Source organism: Platichthys flesus, chromosome 6 (genome assembly GCF_949316205.1).
Source record: "Platichthys flesus chromosome 6, fPlaFle2.1, whole genome shotgun sequence".
Taxonomy (NCBI): domain Eukaryota; kingdom Metazoa; phylum Chordata; class Actinopteri; order Pleuronectiformes; family Pleuronectidae; genus Platichthys; species Platichthys flesus.
Genome location: NC_084950.1, coordinates 10,971,272 through 10,995,424, shown reverse-complemented (window position 1 = coordinate 10,995,424; position 24,153 = coordinate 10,971,272). Strand labels below are relative to the sequence as shown.

General features: G+C 42.2%; 1 protein-coding gene across 1 annotated transcript in view; it reads right to left on the bottom strand.

The window, feature by feature from the left end:
• pclob (piccolo presynaptic cytomatrix protein b) overlaps positions 1 to 23,637 on the bottom strand; it is a 24,534-nt gene extending 897 nt beyond the window's left edge. Inside the window, exons 1-23 of the mRNA XM_062389700.1 lie at positions 23,517 to 23,637; positions 21,487 to 23,054; positions 21,070 to 21,335; positions 19,868 to 20,693; positions 18,559 to 19,609; positions 14,756 to 14,844; positions 14,567 to 14,642; positions 14,333 to 14,458; positions 12,843 to 12,951; positions 12,557 to 12,624; positions 12,212 to 12,450; positions 11,370 to 11,417; positions 11,150 to 11,280; positions 10,188 to 10,214; positions 9,644 to 9,737; positions 8,663 to 8,734; positions 8,161 to 8,449; positions 7,600 to 7,794; positions 5,312 to 5,447; positions 5,168 to 5,226; positions 3,619 to 3,831; positions 3,345 to 3,490; positions 1 to 2,255 (exon numbers count right to left, since the gene is read on the bottom strand). The exon at positions 1 to 2,255 is cut by the window's left edge and continues 897 nt beyond it. Coding sequence (XP_062245684.1) covers positions 2,112 to 2,255; positions 3,345 to 3,490; positions 3,619 to 3,831; positions 5,168 to 5,226; positions 5,312 to 5,447; positions 7,600 to 7,794; positions 8,161 to 8,449; positions 8,663 to 8,734; positions 9,644 to 9,737; positions 10,188 to 10,214; positions 11,150 to 11,280; positions 11,370 to 11,417; positions 12,212 to 12,450; positions 12,557 to 12,624; positions 12,843 to 12,951; positions 14,333 to 14,458; positions 14,567 to 14,642; positions 14,756 to 14,844; positions 18,559 to 19,609; positions 19,868 to 20,693; positions 21,070 to 21,335; positions 21,487 to 23,054; positions 23,517 to 23,637 — 6,093 coding nt within the window. The 3' untranslated portion in view covers positions 1 to 2,111. The remainder of the gene's footprint in view (positions 2,256 to 3,344; positions 3,491 to 3,618; positions 3,832 to 5,167; positions 5,227 to 5,311; positions 5,448 to 7,599; positions 7,795 to 8,160; positions 8,450 to 8,662; positions 8,735 to 9,643; positions 9,738 to 10,187; positions 10,215 to 11,149; positions 11,281 to 11,369; positions 11,418 to 12,211; positions 12,451 to 12,556; positions 12,625 to 12,842; positions 12,952 to 14,332; positions 14,459 to 14,566; positions 14,643 to 14,755; positions 14,845 to 18,558; positions 19,610 to 19,867; positions 20,694 to 21,069; positions 21,336 to 21,486; positions 23,055 to 23,516) is intronic.
• Positions 23,638 to 24,153: the final 516 nt, after the last annotated feature.

The following is a 24,153-nucleotide window of genomic DNA, read 5'->3' as shown; positions in this document are numbered from 1 at the left end:
AGAAAAATAAACAATATTTAATGATAAAGTGCACAAGATAGATATTAACAGCGGTTAACATCAATATATATTAAAATCAGTTAAAAAAATTATACATTTACTTTGTATTCAATATTTTCTCTCACTGATGTATAAATTAAAGTCATTTTCTATAGACATATTTTAAGACAAAATGTTTACAAGTAAATAATTTAATTCCAAAACAGAAATGCATCCAAACACATCTATGTTGCATAGAAGTACATCAAAAGAACTAGTGAGTCTGGAAAAAGAAATCTGAAGGTTGGCACAGCAAAATAATCATCAGAAAAATCCACCCTGATCCCTTCTTTACTAAATCCTCTTTCTGTTTTCCTTGGCTGAGAGATTCAAGTGACATTCTGTTCTAAGTGTATTTATTGTTTCCTCTTTTTTTTATATTTAATTCTAAAAAAAATTGCATAAGCCCTGTGATATGCCTAAATACACCGACAAAGGTTCACTTGATTTCCTTCTGCAGCTATGGTGGCAAATCATTTGAAAATGAATACACAGGTCACTTGCTCGAACATTAGCACTGCGACGTGGCCCCACGTTTTCTCCCCCGACTCGATATGACTGAACCCCAGAGGGCCTGAGTAAGCGTTTTGGTCACAGGCAGTGAAAGAGGCTGGTTCACTGACACAAAACAGTACAGTGAGTTTAACAGCACAGCCAGACACACAGAGGAACCTTGACATTTGACTGATAAGAACACATTTTTTTTTATGGGGGGGGGGGGGACTCAGACCAGGGATTTTTACTAATGCACGAAAAAAAGCAGAGCTGTCAATCCGTCAGTTGCAGGTTTCGACGCATGGTTTTGACACAACGTGTGTGAATCACAGCTACACAGAAAGAAATATTTAGCATACTCTGAGCACAACAACAGCCTTAAAGTAAAACGTCGCACACATGACAACGGATGATGTGACAAATCCTCGTCATCCTCAACAGGTGGTTTGAAACATTCAACACAATGTGCTTTGGGCTTCAGAGCACAACGAGCGATTCCTTGTTATTGTGATTCTAAACTGCCCTGCACGGTAACATGTCGATGGACGTTGACCTTGACCGTCCTGCTGAAGATCGAGTGGTGCGTCAGTGTGATCACAGGACCAAAGGAGCCATTTACTCACATAGGTCCACATTCACATGGCAGTCGACACGAGACTGCATACGCCCTCGACTAAAGTAGCCCAGTGGATTGTCAGTGCGCCACCCACAGCCTCAATCTAGATCATAGATAGAGAGATCATAAGTGTATATCTAATCATATATAACCTTCTGACGTTCTATATTTTATGTTTATAGCGTATTTTTATATATTCTAAATCCGATATCTTTGTGTACTACATAAACATCACACTGTACAATGTGATTCTCTGATATGTTCTGTAATCGGCATGTGTGGTATCTACATCTGAAGTGCTGTACATGCTTATCTTCATCCCACAACGAAGGTCAGCTGTTTGACTCGGTTCCACGTAAAAGGCTCTGTTGTTTTGCGTTTTTTTTTTTCAGATTTTTCATAAAACTGACGATCATACAAACACTAAGCATTCCTCCATCGTTACATCACGTCACGAGCATCATGTGGGCAGTACAACGATGAGTGTCACAGGACAAACCACGAAGCTCATTCAGGTGAAATTCAACTTTTAAATCTCTGATAGATATGTTAGCTCAGTGGCACAGCACCGAAACAACAGTGTCTAACGTGGACCATGGTGTTGGAACTATGGTGGGTAAAGACATCACTGCTCTAAAAAGCCATATTGCTGTTCAGTGCCTGATGTGTCACTTGCACGTTTGCATCCTATACGAGCAAAAGCCCACAACTGGCAGCGTCTTGACATGGGAAGAGGTGGACGTGTGCTGGCAGTGTTGGACTGATTCAATTCTTATGGTATTCGCACATTATTCACTCCTTCTTCTAACGTATCCACTGAGGAATTACATCAAATTGTTTGTTTTTTTTATTTCCTCTTCTCCAACACTTTTTTGGTCAAAATTGGACCTGTGACATGGGCTTCACCTTTCGTTGAGCTGCTACCCCTTTGGTCATCTTCTTCTTGTTGTTGCTGTGGTGCTCAGGGGTTTGTCAGACCGGAGCTGACGAACAGCTTGTGCCAGCTGACCGCTCTCTTTCTCATGTCCGCCTTGTCCAGCCAGATGTAGGCTTCTCCTATCAGCGTCTTCTTCATGAACTTCCCGCCGTTGGACACCAGGAAAAGCTGGAAAAGAAAAATGGGAGTTAGGAACACATTCGTCCTTCTGCTGCTTTCCAATCATTGTTTTCAGGGTTGTTGTTAGTGCCAGCCCCTTCAAATATGCACTGTTAAAACCATGTTATTCCCCATGAGTAATTCAATCTGGGCCAAGTGACAAACTCTGATTTACTGATCGATATGTTTAACCCATCGAAAAAGAAACAAACAAGTTTAACAGCTGAATTGTGATCAAAGATGTGTTTTTGTGTTGTTCTTTATCACTTCTGCCAAGAAACTTACTTTAATATCGGCTTTTGTTTGTCTTTTAGTTACACAAAAACTATTGGACGGATTACCATGAAACTTGGTGGAAGGATGCCATACGTGTCCAGGTAGAACCAGTTACATTCTGTTGCAGATCTGTTTCGGCGAATCCGACCCTCCCGCCCCTTCCTCCTTGTTTTAACGATGTTGGTTTTTTATGTTCTCACCAATTTCCCAGGGATTAATAATTGGATTTGGATGCAAACAATCAGTTGTATTTAGAGGACTGATATCTGTGATTGTGTACAGTTTGGTGCAGCTTGATTTGATTTAAGGTGACTGGAAACTCAGCAGAGAGCATACCTCAGCCAAGGCCCAGCACCAGTCCCCTTAAAACACCCCATTCAAATTCACTAGATTTTTATTTGGATCTGTACCGATCTTCACACACTCATATCGGTCCCCTAAACATGCCTGATTCCTTTCATCAAAATCTATGAATTATTCAATGACAAATCAACGAAAACACCCAATCGCCTCAGCCTCAGGTTAAAACAAGTGAAAAGAAAATCCTGGATCAGTTTATAGAACGTATGATAATCAACGTTAATACTTGTTATGTGAGAAGCTTCCAATGTTACACTGCACTGAGCTGTTTTGAAGGTTGTTTCTGTCCACAGTTACTTTCTATGATTATTAGACCAATCAGTCGATTATAACAGCAGTAAATATGTCACAATAACAAATGTAATGAGATGAAAATGGTGCGTTATGAAACGTTATGCTCGACATCTGGACGGAGCCACACTTCATAACATCTGTGTGTTCACATCTGGGTGTGTGTTGTACCTGAATGGCGTGTCCGGTTGGGTTCATGGGGAACCTGAAGGTCTCGTTGAAAGACGGCTCCCGGTCATGTCGACAAACTCTGGTCTTCTTCTTGATGATCCTCTTCTGAGTGGCCACATTCACCACATACAGCTTCACGTACAGGTCTGAGGGAAATTACCAGATCATTAGACAAATGATGAATATGGATTGATGATTGAAACAAAAAATCAAAAACACACAAAGTATAATTGTACACACACACACACACACACACAAACATAGAAGTTCTGACCTGGTAGGTGATCGGGGCTTTTGAACTTGTACGTGATGTTTCTGCATTGAAGGATTTCCAAAACCAGCTGGTCTCCCTCTGGCTTCACCTCCTTCTTGAGAGCGACCTTGATCTCCCCTATTACTTGTGTTTTACCTGCTACATAACAAGGAAAGATGACATCAGGGATCAGCCCCTCAACCTGCAGTGCGCGACGTCGGCCACTAGGGGTCGCTCAATAAAAACATACAAACAAAACAAGCTTGATGACGTCGTGAAGCAGCGCGCTATCGCGGGAGTTGTTGTCTTCGTCAGCATTGACGATGGAAAGTCACCGGATGTGACGTGAACCGCGGATCAGGTGATGAATTAAAATGTTATTCACGTTCTGCAGCTAAGCGGCGGTGAATAATATGATCCACTGCAGTGACCAATGCAAACAGTGGGAGGGAAACACAGCTGACTAGTTAAAAGGCTAAATAGCTAGCAGTGTGTTTTACTCTTCTTCATGTCTAGTAGATTTTAAGTTCTATTCTTGCACTGTTTTCACTTTTTTTTAATGCACTTACATTCGCTGTATTACAGGCTTTGTTAATCTAATGCACAACTTTGTACAGCTACAGTTGTTTATCTTTAAATTTGTATTTATATTACCTATAAGTACTCAGGCTCTGTTACTTCCTTACAGTGACAGCTCTTCTGGTGGCTGGACCTTCTTCTCCCTGCAGATTAACTGCTACTTTTTATTATATTATGTTCTTGTGTTTGCCACTAGATGCCTAAATTTCCCTCGGGATCGATAAAGTATCTATCTGTATATATATAATATATTTACATTAAAGTTGGAGATTTCTATATATAATGTAGGTCTGAGGGTTTATATTTGTACCATGTACCACGCACAGACAGCATTTTACAGTTCAACAGAAAAAGCATATACTTGCAGTGTCACTGAAGCTTATTTTGAATTATTTAACAATTATGCATCACTTAACCTGGGCTCAGTGCAGAGTAAAACCAGGTCAGAGAACATCTTTGCAGTGCCTCTGCCATGTGCTCCTATCGATATTTAAGTGAAAGGGTTCTGCTGAGACAGGGTCAGGGTAAAATGTGTTAAATGAGTCTTCAGGGCTCCATGGAAATGACCTCCTCACCCTCATCTGGGTAACAGCTGTCAGGCTACGGCCTAAAATGACCATGGGCTCTTTGTTACAGATTGAAACTAGAGATGGAAGAGAGGCATCATGACACCTGAGCTACATGAAACGTAGATATAGTTATGAGTGCGTCGGATAGTGTGACACCTACTTCTCCTCCACTATCCAGAGCCACGCGTTAAGTCATTATGCCGGCTGAATATTGTTAATTGACAATAAGCTCTTGACTCAGCATTCCACTCCACAATTGAATAGTGTCATTATGGAAACTTGGTTTAGGGATTGTTAAACAAATGGTTAAAATAGTGTCGTTATTCAAAATATCCAGCAGGTGGAGACCTACAACCGAGGAAGAAAACAGTTAATGTTCTGTCATAGCCTAAGAACACAGGTCATTTCTTGAAGGAACTTGCCTTCATTTTCTGGGGTTCCCAGTTGGTTTTTGTCGGTGCCGTTGGGAACAGTCTTACCACTGTGAGGAATAAAACAAATTATGAGCACTGCTTTATTCATCAGACACCATCTTTGTGCTTAAAATCAGCCACAAATGGTCTTACATGCGTGGCACTTGGAAAATGGCACTGTCAACTCCAGTGCCCGCTCCCTCTTCCCCGTCCCCGTAGGCGTCTCCTATGAGACTCGGGGCAGACAGCACCACTGACCCTGAGACATCACCCAGCCGGTGTCCTGGTCCTGAGGGTGGCAAGAACAAGCGTGCAGGTGAGGATATCTATCTATCTTTCTAACTATGTATTTATCTATCTATGTATCTATGTAAATGTTTATCTGTCTGTCTGTCTGTCTATCAGTCTATCTATCTATCTATCTATCTATCTATCTATCTATCTATCTATCTATCTATCTATCCGTCTATCTGTCTATTTACAGGAAATTGTTTGCCCATGAACACAGTACAACTCCACTGATACAGCTTTTGCCACACATGCATGCGTGTCCAGCAGACATGCTGAAACACTGGAGAGGGAGCTATCTCTCCCTCCCTGACAGTGACGCTGTGACTGAGAATCACATAACAGTGTATCCCGGGAGGAACAGATCATCATTTGACTGTTTGTCCTTGAAATCATCAGTCGGGTGCATAACCTCTGTTAACACCCAGCAAATCCCTTAACTACAAATAAATGAATTCACAGAGTTTAATTCACATATGAAAATGGACTGAGAGTCAGATAATATCAATGTTCTTTCATAGACTTAATTATTGGGTCTTGGCTCCTGGCTACCATTGAGCTATGCTCATTCTATACAGTATGATAGAGCTGGATTCGTTCAGGGCATGTGTGAAAATGTTTCTGTCTAGACTGGGTGGATACATTCTTTGCCTTTCACATTGTGTACACACATGTGCTTTAAAATGATGACTAATGGTAGGTACATTTTGTTTGAAATAAAATATGTGACTCAGAGGCAATAGCTGGGAATTCAGTTCCCAAAGTCATTAAAGCACAATCATGTCTGACAAAAGTAACCACAAAAATTGGCACTTGCATATGCACACAATTAATTTCACAGACACACAAACATGAAAATCATTGAATGAGAGACACCTGGATTCATTTGTTACTTCAGTTATATACACATTTACTTATATGAACTTCATTTTGTTGTCCTATTTATGTTTCTTTAGTTTTATTGCATTAAAGTTAATACAGTAGGATTAATAATATTTATTTATCTTATGTTGTCTCACCTTCCCTTGACACTTCTGTTCCGCTCATGGATAGCTGACCGCTTTACTCTCATTGGCCGGTGAGTGCAGAGTGAGAATCCATGGTGACTTTTTAACCTCTCGTTGTGACTGTGTTTCCTGGTTTGACTGGTTCAGTCTCTCATTTGAGTCCCCTTTGGTTTTAGGTGGCAGGAATGGAAAAGGACTAGGGTATGGGGTGGGGAGTCTGTGTGCCATTCCTGTCTGTGTCTGAGCAAGTTTTTTTTTTTTCTTTTTTCTTTTTTTTTATTTGATCCATATGGCACACTCACAGACAGACAGCAGCGCCACAAAGTCTTCGGTGGCCAGCGAGCAGTAGCCAGGGGAGCTGCAGCTGCATGCTTAAAAAGCTCTCACACTGGGCTAACTTATCTCAGAAAGGGAAGACAACATAATTCTCCATTTTGAGGGCATCACACTAAAGACTGTGCATAAACATGAATGGGTGTTGTTAATTAAATTATTTTGGTATGGTATTAGACGTGAGGGACAGCCATCCCAGCTTGGTTTCTATACTGGGGTTGGAGATCTCCACACTGGGTGTGCAGAAACCATATGCTTGGGACTGGCACATGCACACAACATGACACAGTGGGGTCTGAGGCTGTAAATTTGGAGCTAATGCAAAACATGTATTACTTTTTTAATAAATCTTTGCAGTGTTAATAACGTTCAGCAGTATATCTATCTAATGTGCTACTTGATATAACCAAAGATGTAGAGAACACATTAGACAGATGGATAATGTTGAATGCTGTATTTGGAAAAGCTATTTAGTGCACTGAAAGTACTACATTTTATATAAAAAGATAATTAAAGATTAAAAGATCGAATAAGAAAAGATTTATACAGAAATATAGTTTTTGATATACAATACCTCCGTTTTTTTCATTTTCCATATGTCTTGGACTATACTTTTAAGATTACTCTAACTTGCCTGAGGCTGAATAAAACTTAATTTGAGGTCAGAGGAAAAAGAAAGAGCTGAAGGTAAAAAATGAGGTGACCACACAGCAGTTCAGGTTTTCATCAAACAATCTCAACAGAACTTGCATGCTGAGGAAAAAAGAGGAAGCATGTCCCAGGAAGTGTATCATGGGAAGGGGCAGAATTTACTTGGTTGCAGGCGGGACTGATGGACGGCGGCCTCGGCAGCAGCGATGGCTATCCCAGCGTCCTCAAGGTGGGCCTGAGTGACGCTGCTCTTGCTTTGGCTTCGGGATGGGCCGTGGGAGCGCAGTTGGCCATCAGAGGATGACTTGGAGCTGCCCGGGCTGCTGTGTGACTTCTCCAGAGGGATCATCTGCATGTCTGCAGGAAAGAGAAATGGATGTTCACGAATGACAAGAAACGGAGGGTGAAAATAAGCATGGTTTCTTAAATGCACCTTCAATTTTCTGCTCCACTGAAGCCCTAGATTGTACCATAGAGCAACTAGAGTGTAATTATAGTTGTCAAGACATTATTTGCGTTTTGGTTTCTATAGTAACCTATGGTAGCCTCTATTTCTATGAAAACTGATTGACCGCATTTTAAATCACAGCTTTTGTCACAATTGAGAACCTGACAATGTTAAAATACCAAACTAGTCATATAGAATATACAGATTAATGGAAACTTATTGAAACAATGGATGAATTTGAGGCTAGAACAGATACATGTGGTGTGTCGTTTTACCCTTAGCTGGATCGGGAAAAATTCCATGACTTCTGCTCTTGATTACAGAGTTTTTAGGTGAATCATGGATCTCATCTCCCAGTCCTTGAACCTGTCCCATAACATGCCCAGACCCCAACCCAGGTCCTGACATGTGTCCTTGGCCATGTCCCTGATCAGACCCAGACCCTGGTGGGCCTTGAGCAGCATGGTGGGCTCTGTTGTGCTCAATGCTCTCACTCTGCTCCCTCAGGGGCAGCCAGCGAGGAGTGTTGTCCAGCTGGGTGGTGTTCGATAAGTCAATCAACACCTGAGACACAATAAGCGAAAATAAAGGAATAGAGAAAAGAATATTCGATGAGAAATGAGAAGTTTTGCAGGACAGTAGCAATGCTCAATGTATTTAGCATTGAAGGAAGCTGGTCAATGGAAAAAAACAACCAGCAGGAACCTTTTGTACTGGTTAAACACAAAATGTATTTGACAGCTTCTTCGTCTTGATTCAAATTCCAAAAGAACTTACCTCTCCAAGGAAGTCATTGGAGGAGGTTTTGTCATAGTCCCACACCGTCACCTCCAGTGTCTTTTTCTTTAACTGGAAAGAAAGAATGGAAAGAGGTGTTAGGGGCACAGATTGTGATGAGGGGTCTCATGTGAAGTTGTGTGAAGGAGAGCAGTGTGTGTGCTTGTGTTTGTGTGAATGTGGGTGGAGGAGAGAAAAGAGTCTTGGTACACTTTGCATGCAGTAAGAATGAATGTGATCCTCAGAGGGTCATTTATTGTAATGAGTAAAGACCTAAAAGGTTACTTTTGAAAGTGTGTGTGTGTGTGTACATCCCTGTTAATGTGTAGCATATGTGTGTAGTAGTGTAGTATTGGAAGAAGGCAAATGAGTGAAGCAGCAGCCTTTCTGAGATCAGCAGTGAGACGTGATTAACCTGAGGCAGCCCCAGAGGAGCTCACGAAACCACTGGCTTCACAGGCCTCCTTTCTATGACCACTAAAGTTACACCGCATCTGCACTCATCCCTCCAAGCTGTAATTACTGTCTGGGTGGTGTCTCAGTCGCGAGCGGCACATGCTCCTCGCAAACACAGACATTCGAGAACAGAGCACGCGCCCGAACACGCGGTGACACCCGAGCTGAGAGACAAGCTCACGGGGGCATGTTTACCAAGTTTCTGCAACTCTTCTCTGTTCACATGACTCGCAGTTAGACTTTCTGAGTGGCGGGTGTGTGGGAGCAGAAATGATGGTCGTTAAGTTGAATCTTGGGAGTGCTGAGAAGAGGTTGCACGGGGATACTGATAAACAGCCCTGGGGACAAGGCATGAGGACTGAATCCTAATAAGAGTATAAGGCATCCACTTTTCCCTTAAGTGGCCTGTAGCGCATACAGTAAGTACACAAACAAGACATAGTGAATGCCTGTGCGTGAGTGCGTGCGTGCGTGTGTGTGCGTGTGTGTGGTGGGTGGGCGTGTTAATGTGGTTCTGCACAGTACCTGCTCCAAATGAATGTTCTTGTAGATGACAGTTTGGTTCCATTCAGGGTTCATCGTCTTCTGGGCATACTTGGTCCTTCTCTTGTTATCAGCACTGATAAGTTGGGATATTCAGAATGATTGTCAGCATGAAATTAAAATTTCTCTTTCTTGCATGACCCCATGGTAAAACATCACCAAACTGTGATATGCTGAATAAATGTGGACTGAAGAGGTGTTTGTAAAATGGTCCTCGTGTTGTGTGTTGTGTGGAGACGTCAGAAACAAATTTAGATGTAAATACATTTTTGTATTGTCAGTTTGGACTAAGATACAGAATCACAAATCACTTCAGAGACTGGAGAGCTAAACGTAAGAGGCATGGAGAGAAAAAGCAATGATAGAAGTGTTCTCAAACACCATGAAGTAGAGCAGACAGTTGGACAAACAACAGAGGCCACAACAAAAGGGTGGAAGACCACTTTGGAGACGTGGAGTAATTTACACAAAGTAAAAAGAAAAAAACGTAACACCAACTAAAAGCAAAAGATCAGCACCACACTACCTTGCATTCTGGACAACCATGACTTGGCTGAGGGAGTCCAGAAGAGGAAGAGGAGGGCAGATATCACAAACAAGAAAAGCAAAAACACAAAAAACAGTCAGAGAAGCCCAAGGAGCTCAAAGTAAAGGCAGTAGAGGATAGAGATCTGAGGCAATCAATATTCTACAAGGTGTATCAGTGTTTTCCTACCAGAGCAATGTATGTGACGCAAGACTCCTGAAAAAAACCTCACTAAGATTACACTTGGCTCATGGGTGATTTAATAATTCACTATTCTGAACTGCTGTTGGGATACATGGCTGTGCACTTCTCTGCTGGAGTCAGATAAATACATTCCAAAAAAAATATTCACATGAAACCAGAACAAATGTGATCTCCTACAGAGCTTTAATTTCTAACGTGGGGGGGGGGTATAATCGCATAAACAGGTCTGATGGAGTCATTATCTAAGAGCAGATACTGTTACACAGTAAGATAAAGGTTGTATCGATCTCTTCTCTGGCTCTTCACAGGCTCTCATGAAGCATGCCAGCAATGAGAGTAGGAAGCTGAGGATCTTTTAATGGGGGAAAGTACTTCCTTCAGTCAAAAGTGCGCAGAATATGAAGAGCTTGTGACTCCAGCGGCGTGTATGTTTGCACACATAGTAATGTATGACCAGGTAATCTGACGCATTGTAATGTAGCGGTATGGTATCTCCTGTAATAGCTATGTGTAAGGTAGAAAAACACCCATCCATCGATTTGTAAAGACAAATCACACTAATAATGATTGCCTCATATCAAGTCCTGTCTCATTCTCTCATAAGAACTCAGAAGTAGTTAGTAGTCGTAGTTTCACACAGCAGAGTCGATACAAAGTCAGAAAGAAATAGGGGGAGAGTAAACAAGACAGACACAGAAGCAGAAAGGCAGGGACACGGACCAGACATTACCGAGAACTCAAACACACTGAGAACTCACCCTCGTCCTGGTAAGAGGTAGACCTTGACGAAAGGGTCGGAGTAGCCGTCGTTGTCTCTCGGGGCTAAGTTTCTAGCCTGCAGGACGTGTACGATCAGGTTTCCTAGGTTCCTGTCATAGTTTATCTGGAGCTGAAGGGGGAAAAGAGCGAGGTGGAGGCGACGTGAGAAAGACCAGAGTCTTGTTGCAGTTGAATTTTCCTTTTGTAGTCTTCTCTTACCTGAATTTCTCCTGTGATGGGGTGAGGCATCGTCATCACCTCAGCTGGCTGAAAGGGGAAAGGATAAAAGGGCGAGGGGCAAGCAGTAGTTAAAAAACGGATTGGATTAGTTCCAGAGACAAAATTGACGGACCTGACTTGACCACCGAAGAAATGTTCATGATGGACTTCAGCCATTACCCTGGGAATTGCTTGCAGTGTATTGGACTCTCTTAAAATGTATATATCATATTGTCAGCTACAAGTTAAATCGGTTGCAGAGTAAAGCTTTCACCCTGGATCTATCAGTCTCAGGAGAGAAAAGTCCTCCAGTGAAGTGTTAGAGGGTTCATCTATTATTGGAGCTACTTAACCATTAATAGAAAAATAAACTTCTAGGCCTAACGCTTCTTATTTTTGTATTTTTTAAGAATCAAGCATTGGGAAATTTGCTCATAATATATGTCCCTTTGCTGTATGAAAGTGCATTCCATCTGTGAAAGGCCCCTTAAGCCAGGGTCAAACACTGTACCACACGGTTTTCTTGATCTAGTGTAATTGGTCTGTCACTCTCTGATGAACACAGTCACACCGTTTGACCTTCACATGCAACCTCCTCTTTGTAGTGTTGCGTGATGTAATACTAATGGAATCTCAGCAGCCAAGGATTATGACGGATCACACAAGGTTCCTGTGCAGGCTGTTACAGACCCTCGCCATTATTCATTCAGAAACATATCGTACTCAAAATATCGGCCCCTGACATAGTTGTACACTACTTCTGTTTATGTATTTTTTGCAGTAACTGACGTCTTCGCTACTAGAGAGCCTGAGATGAGCCAACAGCAGCGAGCATGCATTACCTTGTGTCGCTGTTTTTTGTTTATGGCAGGGGACGCGGGCTGGCCAGGGCTTGGCACTCCACTGGAGGCCGCCGATCCAGTCCCCGAGTGGAGGAGGGCGGAGCGCTCCAGTGCAGAGAGGACCCCTAAGCTCCCGGTCAAAACCCCTGTTCCTGCCAAACCCGGACCCTGCTGCTGCGACACCTTTTGCAGCTCTGCGGCCAACTGCTTAGGATCCACCCCAGGGGAGCGCTGCCCACCTTATGAGACAAATGTGTACAGTAATGCGCATTGTGTTCATGTGAAGTCGGTACACAGATACATGCATGCATGCATGCAGACAGAACAACAAAACCTTGTACATACCAGCCTTAAGCTGGACATGGTGCTCCAGGGCTTGTGGGTGCTCAGGGTCAGACAGCATATTAAGGTCGCTGTTTGGATCCATAGAGGAAATTTGTAATGGAATATAAACCAGTGTATTTTTAGCAGTATCAGTCATTTTGTGATATTTGTCAGATGAAGGGGTGTGGGATGAGTAGCAGAGAGAGGAGAGGGTGGGAGGGGGGAGGGGTGCAGAATCACCATATTGCGACTAAACATGTAAGAGTTTCAGTGGGATGGAGGGATAATGATGACAGATCTAACTCACAGTCTCACGCAGAGCTCCGCCTCTGCACATGGCTGGCCCATGATGCACTGCACTTCTTCGTAAGTCTTCCCCATCAGAGGGACTCCGTTCCACTCCAGCACCTGCATTCCTGTGGTGGGATGAAGGCAGATTCAGAGACTGAATTCCCAAACAATATGTTATCGCCTGTGGACAAATGTATCTCACCACATCTCTAAATATGAAACATGACTAGTTCTAGTGCAGCCTATGTAATGCTTCAATTTATTATACAGCCAGGGGAAAACATTAATTATTCAGTTTTTTGTTGATTTGATCTTATATCATTGCACACAGACACAGCACTGCAAACAATTTATAATCTACTCAGTGCACAGCAAACTCAGACTTCCACTGCAATGCCAGAGCTGCACGTGGCCTCACTTACACAAGTGAAACCTGGTCCTCAGATTAGACCTCTGCTTCTGAGGCAACTCACAGGCTGCTGTGACAATAAAGGCTTGAATTAGTATCTCCATTCCCTTTTGCACGAGCCAGCGCACATGCTCTCACCGTATAATTCACCATATCCTCCCCCCACGTTATTTGTCTTTTCACCTGAAGGCATGTTCTGCCCCATCATTTTCTCTCAGAGAAACATAAAGATAACATTTGCACAGCTGCATTTCAACATAAAATAAATGTTAATGGCTTCATCACATTTTATAATATCAAAAATAACCCTGGCTGCCTCAGTATTAAGACAAATTTATTACAAGAGTCTCAAATATGCATTAGCTGAACTGTCCTTCAACCCCCTCTTTTAAGGCAAAGTCATGGCTGTCCCCATGGTGGAAATGCCACTGAAGAAAGAATCTAGAACCAATTTAGTCCTAAAAATATCTTTAAACTTTTGGAATTACCATTAATGTCCCATTTCTTCTCTAGAGATCAACCATTTGGCAATTCTAACAACTTCAAATAAGAATTGAATGGGGATTTTCAAAGGATTATTGTTGCCTGTGTGTGTTTGACTATGCGGATGCCTGCTTTTGGTGGGTTTGTGTGTAATGATGCTAAATATAGCCTAATGACTAACACAGCCCAGTGCTGTGGAGGCGGAGTTGACAGGCTTTTTTCCTGTGTTGGGATGTAAGAGGGAATGAGACATGACAGACCACAACACAGCAGGCTACAGCCCTCTTGCACATCTCCATCTGGAAATCATTGATTCATTCAGAGACTTTTACTGGAGGCTGTCGCTGCTGCTTGTATTAATGGCAGTTAAAATGTTAGCTTTTACATCAATAATGTCTTGGGCCTTAGACATGGTCTGTCTTACAGTCTCACACCAGGATAACTCAAATTAATGAATTTCCTATACCTTTAAATGTGAACAGTGTATTTGTTCCTGTTGAACTGTATCACGTTTTCTTAAAATTCCAAACTATTTCATCACATAGTTGAAAGTTGTAAAGTATAAAAGTAATAAAGACTCCCTTCATGAACTCCTTTTCTTATTCTTCTCTTACCTTCTACAACCTTTCCTGTCTGTTCTGCCACACCCCCAGGGATGACCTTGGCAACGTAGGCTCCGATCTCTCCTCTGCCCCCCGGAATGTCCTTTCCACCCACGACACGAATTCCGAGTCCATTCCCTGAGAGGGAAACAAGCAACCCAAATTCCAATCAGTAAAACAAGGAATTCAAATGATTGTATTGATAATCTTTGCATGATCTGTGTTTGCTCTATGTTTGCCGTATACCTGAAACACTGGTGTCCCGCAGGTCTCTCTTAAGCGTGACGCAAGTGTGAGGGTAGGCAAAAGGGACCAGTTTCATCTGAGAGAGATATCAAACATTTAGAGAATGCAGTACATTTGTTCCTCATAGGTTTTCATGTTTTCAGGAAGGAAAGAAAATCGTATAAAGCCGAGTGCTAGCTTTGATCTCACCTGTCTTCTGTCTGACATGCTTCCACTTGGCTGATGCCCTTCTGTCGGCTTGTCAAACCAGTCTGTGTCTTCTCTCCTCAGGTGGTAGGCTAGGCAGGGAGAGGTAATGGTTAAAACCATGTCCACACAATCGCACACCTTCTATATCCCTGATAGCTTGATGCTTTTCAGCTTTGAACATGTTAATAGCTACTTGGGCAGAGATCAATCTTGTTATCAGGAAATGTGTCATGTGTATCCCTGGCTGCTTAAAGGGAGAACGATCTCTGATCTGTTCTATCAGGACACCTGATGAGTGAAATCAAAGGAGTATAAACTCTGCTTCCCCCTATTAATATCGTCTGTGGGATTAAATCATCTCTGTAAACACACTGGAGTCATTTTCAGGAGCATTTAAAGTATGCCATGCTTTTGATACCATACAGCTTTTCTGTCCATATTTTCAACGCTGCTGTGTAGGAAACATTGTGAATGGTGAAAGAGGCCCTAGAAAACTCGGTGATAATAATTTAAGTCAAAACAGTACAATTGGAATTGTCCCATTATGTGTTTTGTTCTGTATTATTTCTTACTACGAAACTCAGTGGGTACGGTATAAGTCTACCTCCTACTTTAGCTTATGGCATAGGATCAATGACCATATAACTGTAAAATGTACTCCTTATTTATGTACTGTAAGTGCAGTGTAACATGGCACCTTACAGAGCTCATCATACAGATAATCTAATACCTTTTTGACAATGATATGTAACATTAAATGATTTTGTATACTCATTGTTGCAAAGATTAATGCATGGAAATATTCTACATTAGATATGTGAGTAATCGCTTTAGTGTTCATTGCAGTACTTTGTCACTAAGGATAGAATGTGCGCAGGTCTGCTGAATGTCTCTTTGAATTATCAGTAATCTAATCTCCCCGAGAAGATGCACCAATAATGAAGAAGATAAATGGCTAGATGATCATCTAGTCTGAAGGTAAATGTTGCCTCTTACCCTTGAGTCTTAGATGTAAAGATTAGAACAAAATGATCAGTTCTTGTCAGTGTTAGACTTGTCTGATCTAGAATCAGCCTAAACCTGTAGAATTTGGGTAAAAGATCTAACATGTATGCACTCAAAAGCACATGTATATCATTTTATGATATATTTTTTTGTGGAACACTTATTCATGATCACAAAATATACACATGGTGTTTTGAAAGGTGCATTAACATGAATGCTGGGAATGGGTTTGATGTGATTACAGTACCATGAGCAGTCATTCCAGAATGATGTGAAAATCAAATCACTACAACACAATATTTAACACATAAAAGATTTCTAGTGGCATTAAGATGGGATTCATTCCAGAATGGATTGAACATGTCAGCTACTAGAGATCTGCTAAATGACATGTATTGTATACAACTGAGATGTGGGTCATTCCAGAATGAGTCTGGTTTACAAAATCAACCAGGGAGTGGGATCATAGAGAACCATGATATGCGGCATGGAGGCATACAGTCTCTGTGTAACTACATGGGAATCGAATGCTGTCTCACCTTCTATATTCCAGTTTGGGCCTCCAGCTAGGATACAAAGTTGTATATATGTTTTTTCAAAATGCGTAAACATTAAGGATATTCATCTTAACAATCTACAGGAACTGTGCTAAGACTACTGTGTAGTGTGTATACTTCTCAACATGCACTGAAAGCAGTCAATGTAAGATGCATGCTTGAAATTTCTGAGAAAAGTCTGACATTATTAGCATGTCAGTTTACAAATCTAAGCATAAAGCATTTTGACATATAAAACATGTAAATTACACTTTAGTTCTTAAGCCATCTATCAAGTCATGTAAGACTGAGCCAAGTCTTAGTATTATAAAATACTCTACCGTGTCTGATACTTTCATGAAAGATTCTGGAATCATCTCTGTTCAAAGCCAGCATGGACTCACTTAGTGCTGTAATCAAGGCAAATGGACACTTTTAGGTGTTGTCAGGACAGATATCACCTTATCAACACTTTAAGTATACTGATTGTTAAATGGTCCAGAACTTAATTTGAACATACTTGTTGCTGATATGCATTGCGATACTTATCTGAATATCTTGTGCAGAGTGCAGAGTAACTTTAGGAGTTTCTACCAAATGGAGGTAAAATATCTAAATTAACCAGAAAACGTATAAAGTACTTTTCCATATTTCATACTAATCTACCGAAAGGGAATTATATAACCTAATGGAACACTGCCAATCCCAACCAATGTAGAGATAATACATGTCAATATTTTCTGTCAAACACTAGGGGACATGGACATCTCACGTGGGAATGAGACATCCACAGCAACAATCCACAAGCAAAAAACAATCACTTTATTAAGACGGAAATGGAAACATGAATTGCACAACATGCCAGGATGCAAAATTGGGTACAGATAGAAAATTAAAGACGTATAGAAACACAGACAAATAGTTAACACAACATAGATGAGACACAATCATTTGATGCCTAATTTATTTCTTTCACAGATCACATCTAGCTGCATGAAAGTCCTTTAAAAATAGTGTGGACATACAAATATTTCATATTTCATATTTTTATATCTGAATTGCTCTTAAATTGGTTTCTGTGTCACTGACCGGATCAGCGAGAATCAACTACACAAAGGGAAATGCCATCAAAAATAGTCAAGTTACTGCTACTAACTCTTCAGTATAGCCGTAGAACAGTAAGAACATGTCTTTCTGAGGCAATGATCTAACCGGATCAGCGAGAATCAACTACACAAAGGGAAATGCCATCAAAAATAGTCAAGTTACTGCTACTAACTCTTCAGTATAGCCGTAGAACAGTAAGAACATGTCTTTCTGAGGCAATGATCTAACAAAGTCACTGTTCTGCAGATTGGTGGTGAGGGCTGGATAAAAAGGAAGCGAGGATCCCTAGATACTCCTCGTCGTCATGTAAAAATCATTTTTCGCAGCTTCCAGGTGGTCTCCAAAGCATCCCAGACATTCTAAATGCCATAAACCAAACATTTTCAAAAATGTTCAGTAGATTGTATGTATAGTTCATGTTTAGGCTGAAATAAGTTTATGAGGCACTTCACATATGAGACAATGTTTGAATATTACATTGTTATTTAACATTAACCTAAGTTGCAAATATAGTTTTTTTTTTCTAAACACGAAGCACAAATCTTTGTTGTTCTATTTATAAAAAATAATCCAGCTCCTTCAGTCCCTGCAAATAGGCTTTTCTCCTGTCATTATACACCACAATCTATCATTACATAAATATGTATGCAGTATCTTATTTATATTACAACTCTGGATGTATTCTCTGTATGTGCTCATTGTAGATACTTTGCTCAGAGGTACAATAAAATATGTTGCTCTCACTAGGAATAAGGCAGCTGTAATATGGAGAATATGTATGAATATGTCCAAGGCCATACAGTTTGTTCATTGCAAATTTGGTACCAATGGGCTTTGAGTAACTGTGAAGGAGTAAAGCCAACGAGGAATTAAAAGAGAAAGCATGCTGATGAAATCATAGAGCAGAAATGGATATAACTGATTAGTGACATACATAAACTCGGGCCAGGAGTATTATGTACCGGCAAGCATGCAAACAAATAATGTGACATTTAGGGAAATACAGTAACAGACAACCAACAACAACTTGATAGTGCGCTGATAATAAAGGATGAAACAGTTAATGCAAAAAGTCAGTGAGACCACTAGCATTAGCATGCATGACAAGCAAGTCCACACAGTCGAGTTGCTGCAACAGTCTGAGGCTCCATTTACCTTCGCTGTCAGACATGGCACCTTGCAAGTCATCCATGATGAATGCAATGTCTCGATCATAGCCACGCGTTCGAGATTCCTCCCTCATATGTTGCTGTACCTCTGGCAGGGAATGGCTAGAACCAAATTGGTCCCTGGAGTCAGCAGAGATGGGAGGGAGAGGTCCGGCTGAGGCTCTAGCCATGCCCATAGGCTGCCCCACTGGGCTCAGAGGGCTCTCTTCCTCAGAGTTCTGAGCCACAATGGGGATGCGGCCCCGGCTTTGGCTGATAGGTAAACTAGTTGGCTTTACTCTGGCCACCCCAGGGGCAAATGCTGCATCCAAGACCTCCCCCTCTGTTTTAAGTCTAAGTGAGGAACTGGATAGGTCCCGTTTAATAGATAGATCCAAGCCATAGACAGAAGAGGGCCGAGAGGAGGGGCGGGATGAAGGTCGGGAACGACTGCCACTTGGGTAGGTGCCATCATCCTGGACAGTGGCTCTGATAGTAGATCCCAATCCAAGGGACTGCCCAAGATTAAGAGAACCAGCTAGGTTGGCCCCGAGAGAGGAGCCCAAGTATTTTTGCTGCTCAGACAAGTTCTTTCTTAGCCCAAATGTAATCTCATCCTGAAGCAACCTAGCCCTAGCTGCCAGATTGCTAACAGAGGAGGCTCCAGACCCCATGTAGCTGCCGTAGTCAGGCTCCAGGTCCCTACTCTCCTGAATTGGGGAGAATTTTGTGATGGCTTTAGGGTCTATTTGGGCCTTTTTGCTCTTCATCTGTTTTTGGTAAAGCACTGCTGCTGGTAGTTGCTTTGCAGCCTGTTTTTCAAGGGTGAGTCTACCAATGCTATATTTCTCTCCTTTAGGAAAGCTGCGGAAACTGCTGTCACTGGGGAGATACTGGGGTGGTCCCAAACCTGTTAAATGTTCTAGCCCCTCAGTTCCTCGCCGGAACTCTTGCTTGATTTGCTGCTTCAGTAGTTTAAGTTCATAAGGCTCTTCCATAGTGTCATCTTCTCCTTTACCATAACCTTGAAGACGAGATGAGCCTAAAAACTCTGCCACCTAAAACAAAACAACAATAGATATAGCGCATATTTAGTGTTATCAATGCAGACATTTTAATTAAAGTCACACAATAACAGGAGCCCTTCAAGGTTGTTAAAATACCTCCAAAATAATTGATTGATGACCTAAGTCATTGTGTCTTCATTTGTTCAGGATTCTTTTTCAGTGACAGTAATTTTTTTATTTTCAGTAACGTATGCATATACATGATGAGGAAGGTAAAAATAAAGGTTGCTGTAACAGCATAGTATTTACCTCTGCTGTTCGTCTGACTTCTGCTGCTCTTAGTAGTCTGTCTGCCTTGGACATCTCCTTATCAGGCAGGTTGAATCCCGAACCCATTCCAGTGCTGCTCAGCCCGGTTGAAGACTTGGTGAGCTCCCCTATGTCATCTATCAAAACATAGTTCCTGGCATTGTGGTGGTCAATATCAGCATAGAAAGAATCAGCAGAAATACTAGACATGGGACTAGAGGCCATGCTCCTCTCCTCTATCCCTAGCCTCAAGTCCAAGTTGCCATACTTGCCCCCCAGGTGAGCAACTCCATAGCCACTTTCTGTGGAGGTTGGTACAATGAGCATAGGTTGGCTGCGAATTACTTCGTAGTTAGTATTGATCTTAGGCTCTAAATCTGAAGTGGTTTGTCGCTGCTTTGCCTGCTGCAAGAGCAGAGCATGTTGGTAACTATTTGACTGAGCCTGGGCATGGGAGAGGGTTAGAGTTGAGTAAGGAGACACCTGTTGGTGGTAGAGGGACTGCTGCTGATAGAGGTTCGGTTGGGTATAGGGACTGGTGGTTTGGGTCTGGGGAACATACTGGGCATAGTGGGAGTAGGGACTGGTTAGTGTGTTGTACTGGGAATCAGCTTCTGTCTGTGGGGGGATGAATTGGTCAAACTCAGATTGGGGTGCAGTCCGTGGTCTCTCCTGGCCATCACCCCTACTCTCTCTGAGGTTGATAACCTCACTGTCTGACATGTAATCTCTTTCCTCTGCCACCCCCTGGAGATAGGCCCTCTCTCTCTTCTCTCTCTCCTTCAGCAAGGCATCCTTACGTCTGTTGATACCCATCTCCAGGTACCTGATGGGCAAATAAAGATATATATCTTTTTACACTTTAAGCACCGACCATACTATTAACATTATAACCAAAGAGACAAATAATGTTCCAGTTTCTCACACATTAGTACCTTTTACTATGTGTGAATGTGGAGGAGTCTCACTGAGTGAAGTCAAGGCAGCCTTTTAGCCCATAAGCTATCAAGGTGAGAGGGGAATCATGCAGATGCATTAGGAATAATGATTGCAGGAGAGGGGTGAATGCAATTATATTGGTTATAATAATGTTATGTCATAATAATTAGTTACTAACATTATTTGCTATTATATTAAAGTCCCGAGTCTGAACAATGGCAACAACCAAAGAGTGTATTGATGTTAAAGACACAGCATCTCACCGAAGCTTGGCATCAATTTCTTTTTCCTCTTCATCTAGCTCCGCCTGTTTTTTGCGTAGTTTAGAGGATTCTCTTTCCACCAGATTGAGCTCCTTGTCAATGTCCTGCAGGATCTTTGCCCGAGCCATTGTTGTGCTGCGGGCCAGACGACGACGTGCAGAGTTGCTGCTGTAGCCTGACCTTCCTGTCATGGATTCATCCTCAGGAGGGGGGTCTGGCAGTGTCCGTTTTACTTTCTTTCCTGTGCCAGAGGGAGAGCCTCGTCCCTTAAACATAAAAACAAGTAAATCTGAGAGTCACTGAATAATACTTTAAACACTACAGAATTCCTTTTAATTCCATTTCACACCATACTTTCCTTAAATTTTTGTATTTAAACCATTTTCAGCATGCTTAAACAATTCTGCTTTAACTTACAGTATAGCTGTCTGCATTGTATCCACTCATCCCGTCCTCCCTGGTAGGACTCAGGGATATAGGATCAGATAGAGACTTTTGACCAGTCTTTGATATTCGAGGGCCAGAGGAAAACCTGGTTGGGTCAGCAGTTAGCATTCTCTGCCCTCCAAGTGACTTTTCTGGGGACAACGGGGAGACTGCAGTATAGAAGATTTTAGTCTTGGTGGGAACATCCGCTGTTAGGTGTGTGCTGTATCCCACCTCAATAGGTGTGTGCCTTCTATCTGAGTCTGTCTGACAGCTAAGACTGCCACCTCTCTGAGAGTTTTCGGGAGCTGAGATGTGCTTAATAATTTCCACCTTAGTGTCCATCTTCACAGTGGGTCGTTTGATTGATCCAGAGTGGTCAGTCTGGACAGACATCTCCGCCACTGTCTGGATAGCAATGCTAGCGACCTTAGAGCCATGTTTCCCTTCACTGCTATGTTTTCGAGAGCGCCGTCGAGCTTTTGTGGGGGCCTCCCATTCATCTTGGTCTTCATCATCAGTCTGAGCTGAGCTGTCAACATTTCTCTTATTCTTTTTTCTCCTTCCCACAGGCTGCTTTTCTGCTGAGTCTTCGTCATCTGTCTGCACTCCACTATCAATAATTTTTTTCCCTGTGTCATGGTCAGCTTGCAGCTTATGTCCTATACTACTATGTTCCTGGCTTTCCTCTAACTGTGCTGTAATTAATGGAGATGTCGACTCATCTTTGACAGGCCAGTACTGACCACCGTCCCCTACTCCTGCATATTTAGCATCAAGGAGGTTTCCTGTGGTACCAGTGCTACTGTAGTGCTCATCTAGCTGGCGTTGGAGTTGAATTTGGAGTTGTTGGATTTGCTGCAGCTGCTCTGTTTGTTGGACATATGTCTCCTGCTGGGCCACCATGTGAGCATGGTGCTCTTCTTCCTGCTGCAGGAGAAGCTGCTGTTTCAGAGCCTGAAGTTCCTCAAGCTCCCTTTGGACCATAAGCTGTTCCTGCTCACGGTAACGCTGGATCTCCTGCCTCTCCCACTCTAGCTCCTCAGCAAGACAAAGTTGCTTAAGTTTCTCTAGCTCTAGAAACTCCCTCTCCATCTGATACTGGACCATCTTAGTGTTGTCTAAGCCAGGGAATATTGGGGAAGAAGCCAAGGCATCCAAAGAGGCAGCAATTGCTTCCAGAGTGGTGTCAGAGTACATTTCTGGATAGCCTGTTATAATGTCAGCTAAAGCTGTGGGTAGAAGCTCCTTAGGAAGGCCTGTGTCAAAAGGAATGATCTGTCCCGGGTCTGTAGTAGGAATTAAGCCATATGGATATGGCACAGACTGGTTTTGGACTGTTGATGTAGGTGTAAAGGTGGTGCTTAACACAGAGCCTGGTTGAGTTGTAATTGCATACGTGGATGGAACTGGGGCAGAGACTGAGGAGTAAACGATTCCAGCTGAGGTTCTTAGAGCACTTTTAACACCGAAAGCAGCTGCAGGGATCTGGGAGTATGGATCAGAAGTCATCCCAGGGTAGACTCCAGTAGTTTTGTGAGTGAAGTCTAGAGCTTTACCTGCCATAATAAGTCCAGAGATATAGATTTTAATTTAGCAAATACATTATACAAACATAGTGTTCTTTATGTCTGAAGCTGAAGGTCATGCAGCATTGATTAAAAAGAATTCCATTGCACATGCATATAAGCAGTCATTTTGGCTAGCAAGATGCAAAACCAAAATATTGAGGGAGAACACGCAGGCACACACATGCATCTGTGAAAAAAAGAAAAACAAGCAGCCGTTAATATTAAATGAGAACATGCATATCAAACAACAAAGCAAGTTAAACCTTTAAGGAAAGCATGCATTCATATGGAAAACAGCCACACATATCTTCAGTAAGCAAAGTCTCGAGCTGTAACACTACAGGCAAAGCAACTTTGTACATAAAGTTTCAAATCTATTAAATAAATCAAATGCAAACACCAAATGTAAATGGAGCATGGCAACATGAATTAATACCCCAAAATACTCACCAGGAGAAAGTGTAGCTGCAGTGAGGTCTATAGCACCATCTGAAGGTCCACTGAGATAGTCATAGTCGTTCTTGGAATCATGGGAGAAGAGTCTTGCTTCTGTCAGGTTGGTCTCAGACATTGATGCTTTTATACCATTCATACCTTTGATACCATACATTCCAGCATTGTCATATTGGTAGTGGTCATCTCTGTAACCAAAACGATTGTCAGGTTGGGTTATAACCGGTGGCTGTGTTCTGCAGCTTCCTGTAAATGGTAGCTTGTAAATAACATCACAGCATACACTCCTCCGACTAGCTGTGAGGTCGACTGGAATCCCATCATCTTCTACAACAGTGGTCACCACTCCTGGGCTTGTGCCAGACAAAGCTACCATAGCTCTCACTGGTCTGTAGTTGGACAGATCCATTGCTCCTGTAGCTTCTAGGGAAAGCACAGGACCTCCATTGCTGATGGCTGCTGGGGTTGCAGTCAGTTGCTGTTTGACTTCTGAAGATACAAGTGCTCCAAAAGAAAGATTAATGGGAATGTCCTGAGCTTGAGATGCTACTGCACTGACCAAGGGCTGAGAATTCACAGGTCTGTATACAATCTGTGCAAGTGGTTCAAATGGTTTGCAAGTGGTGAGAGGCAG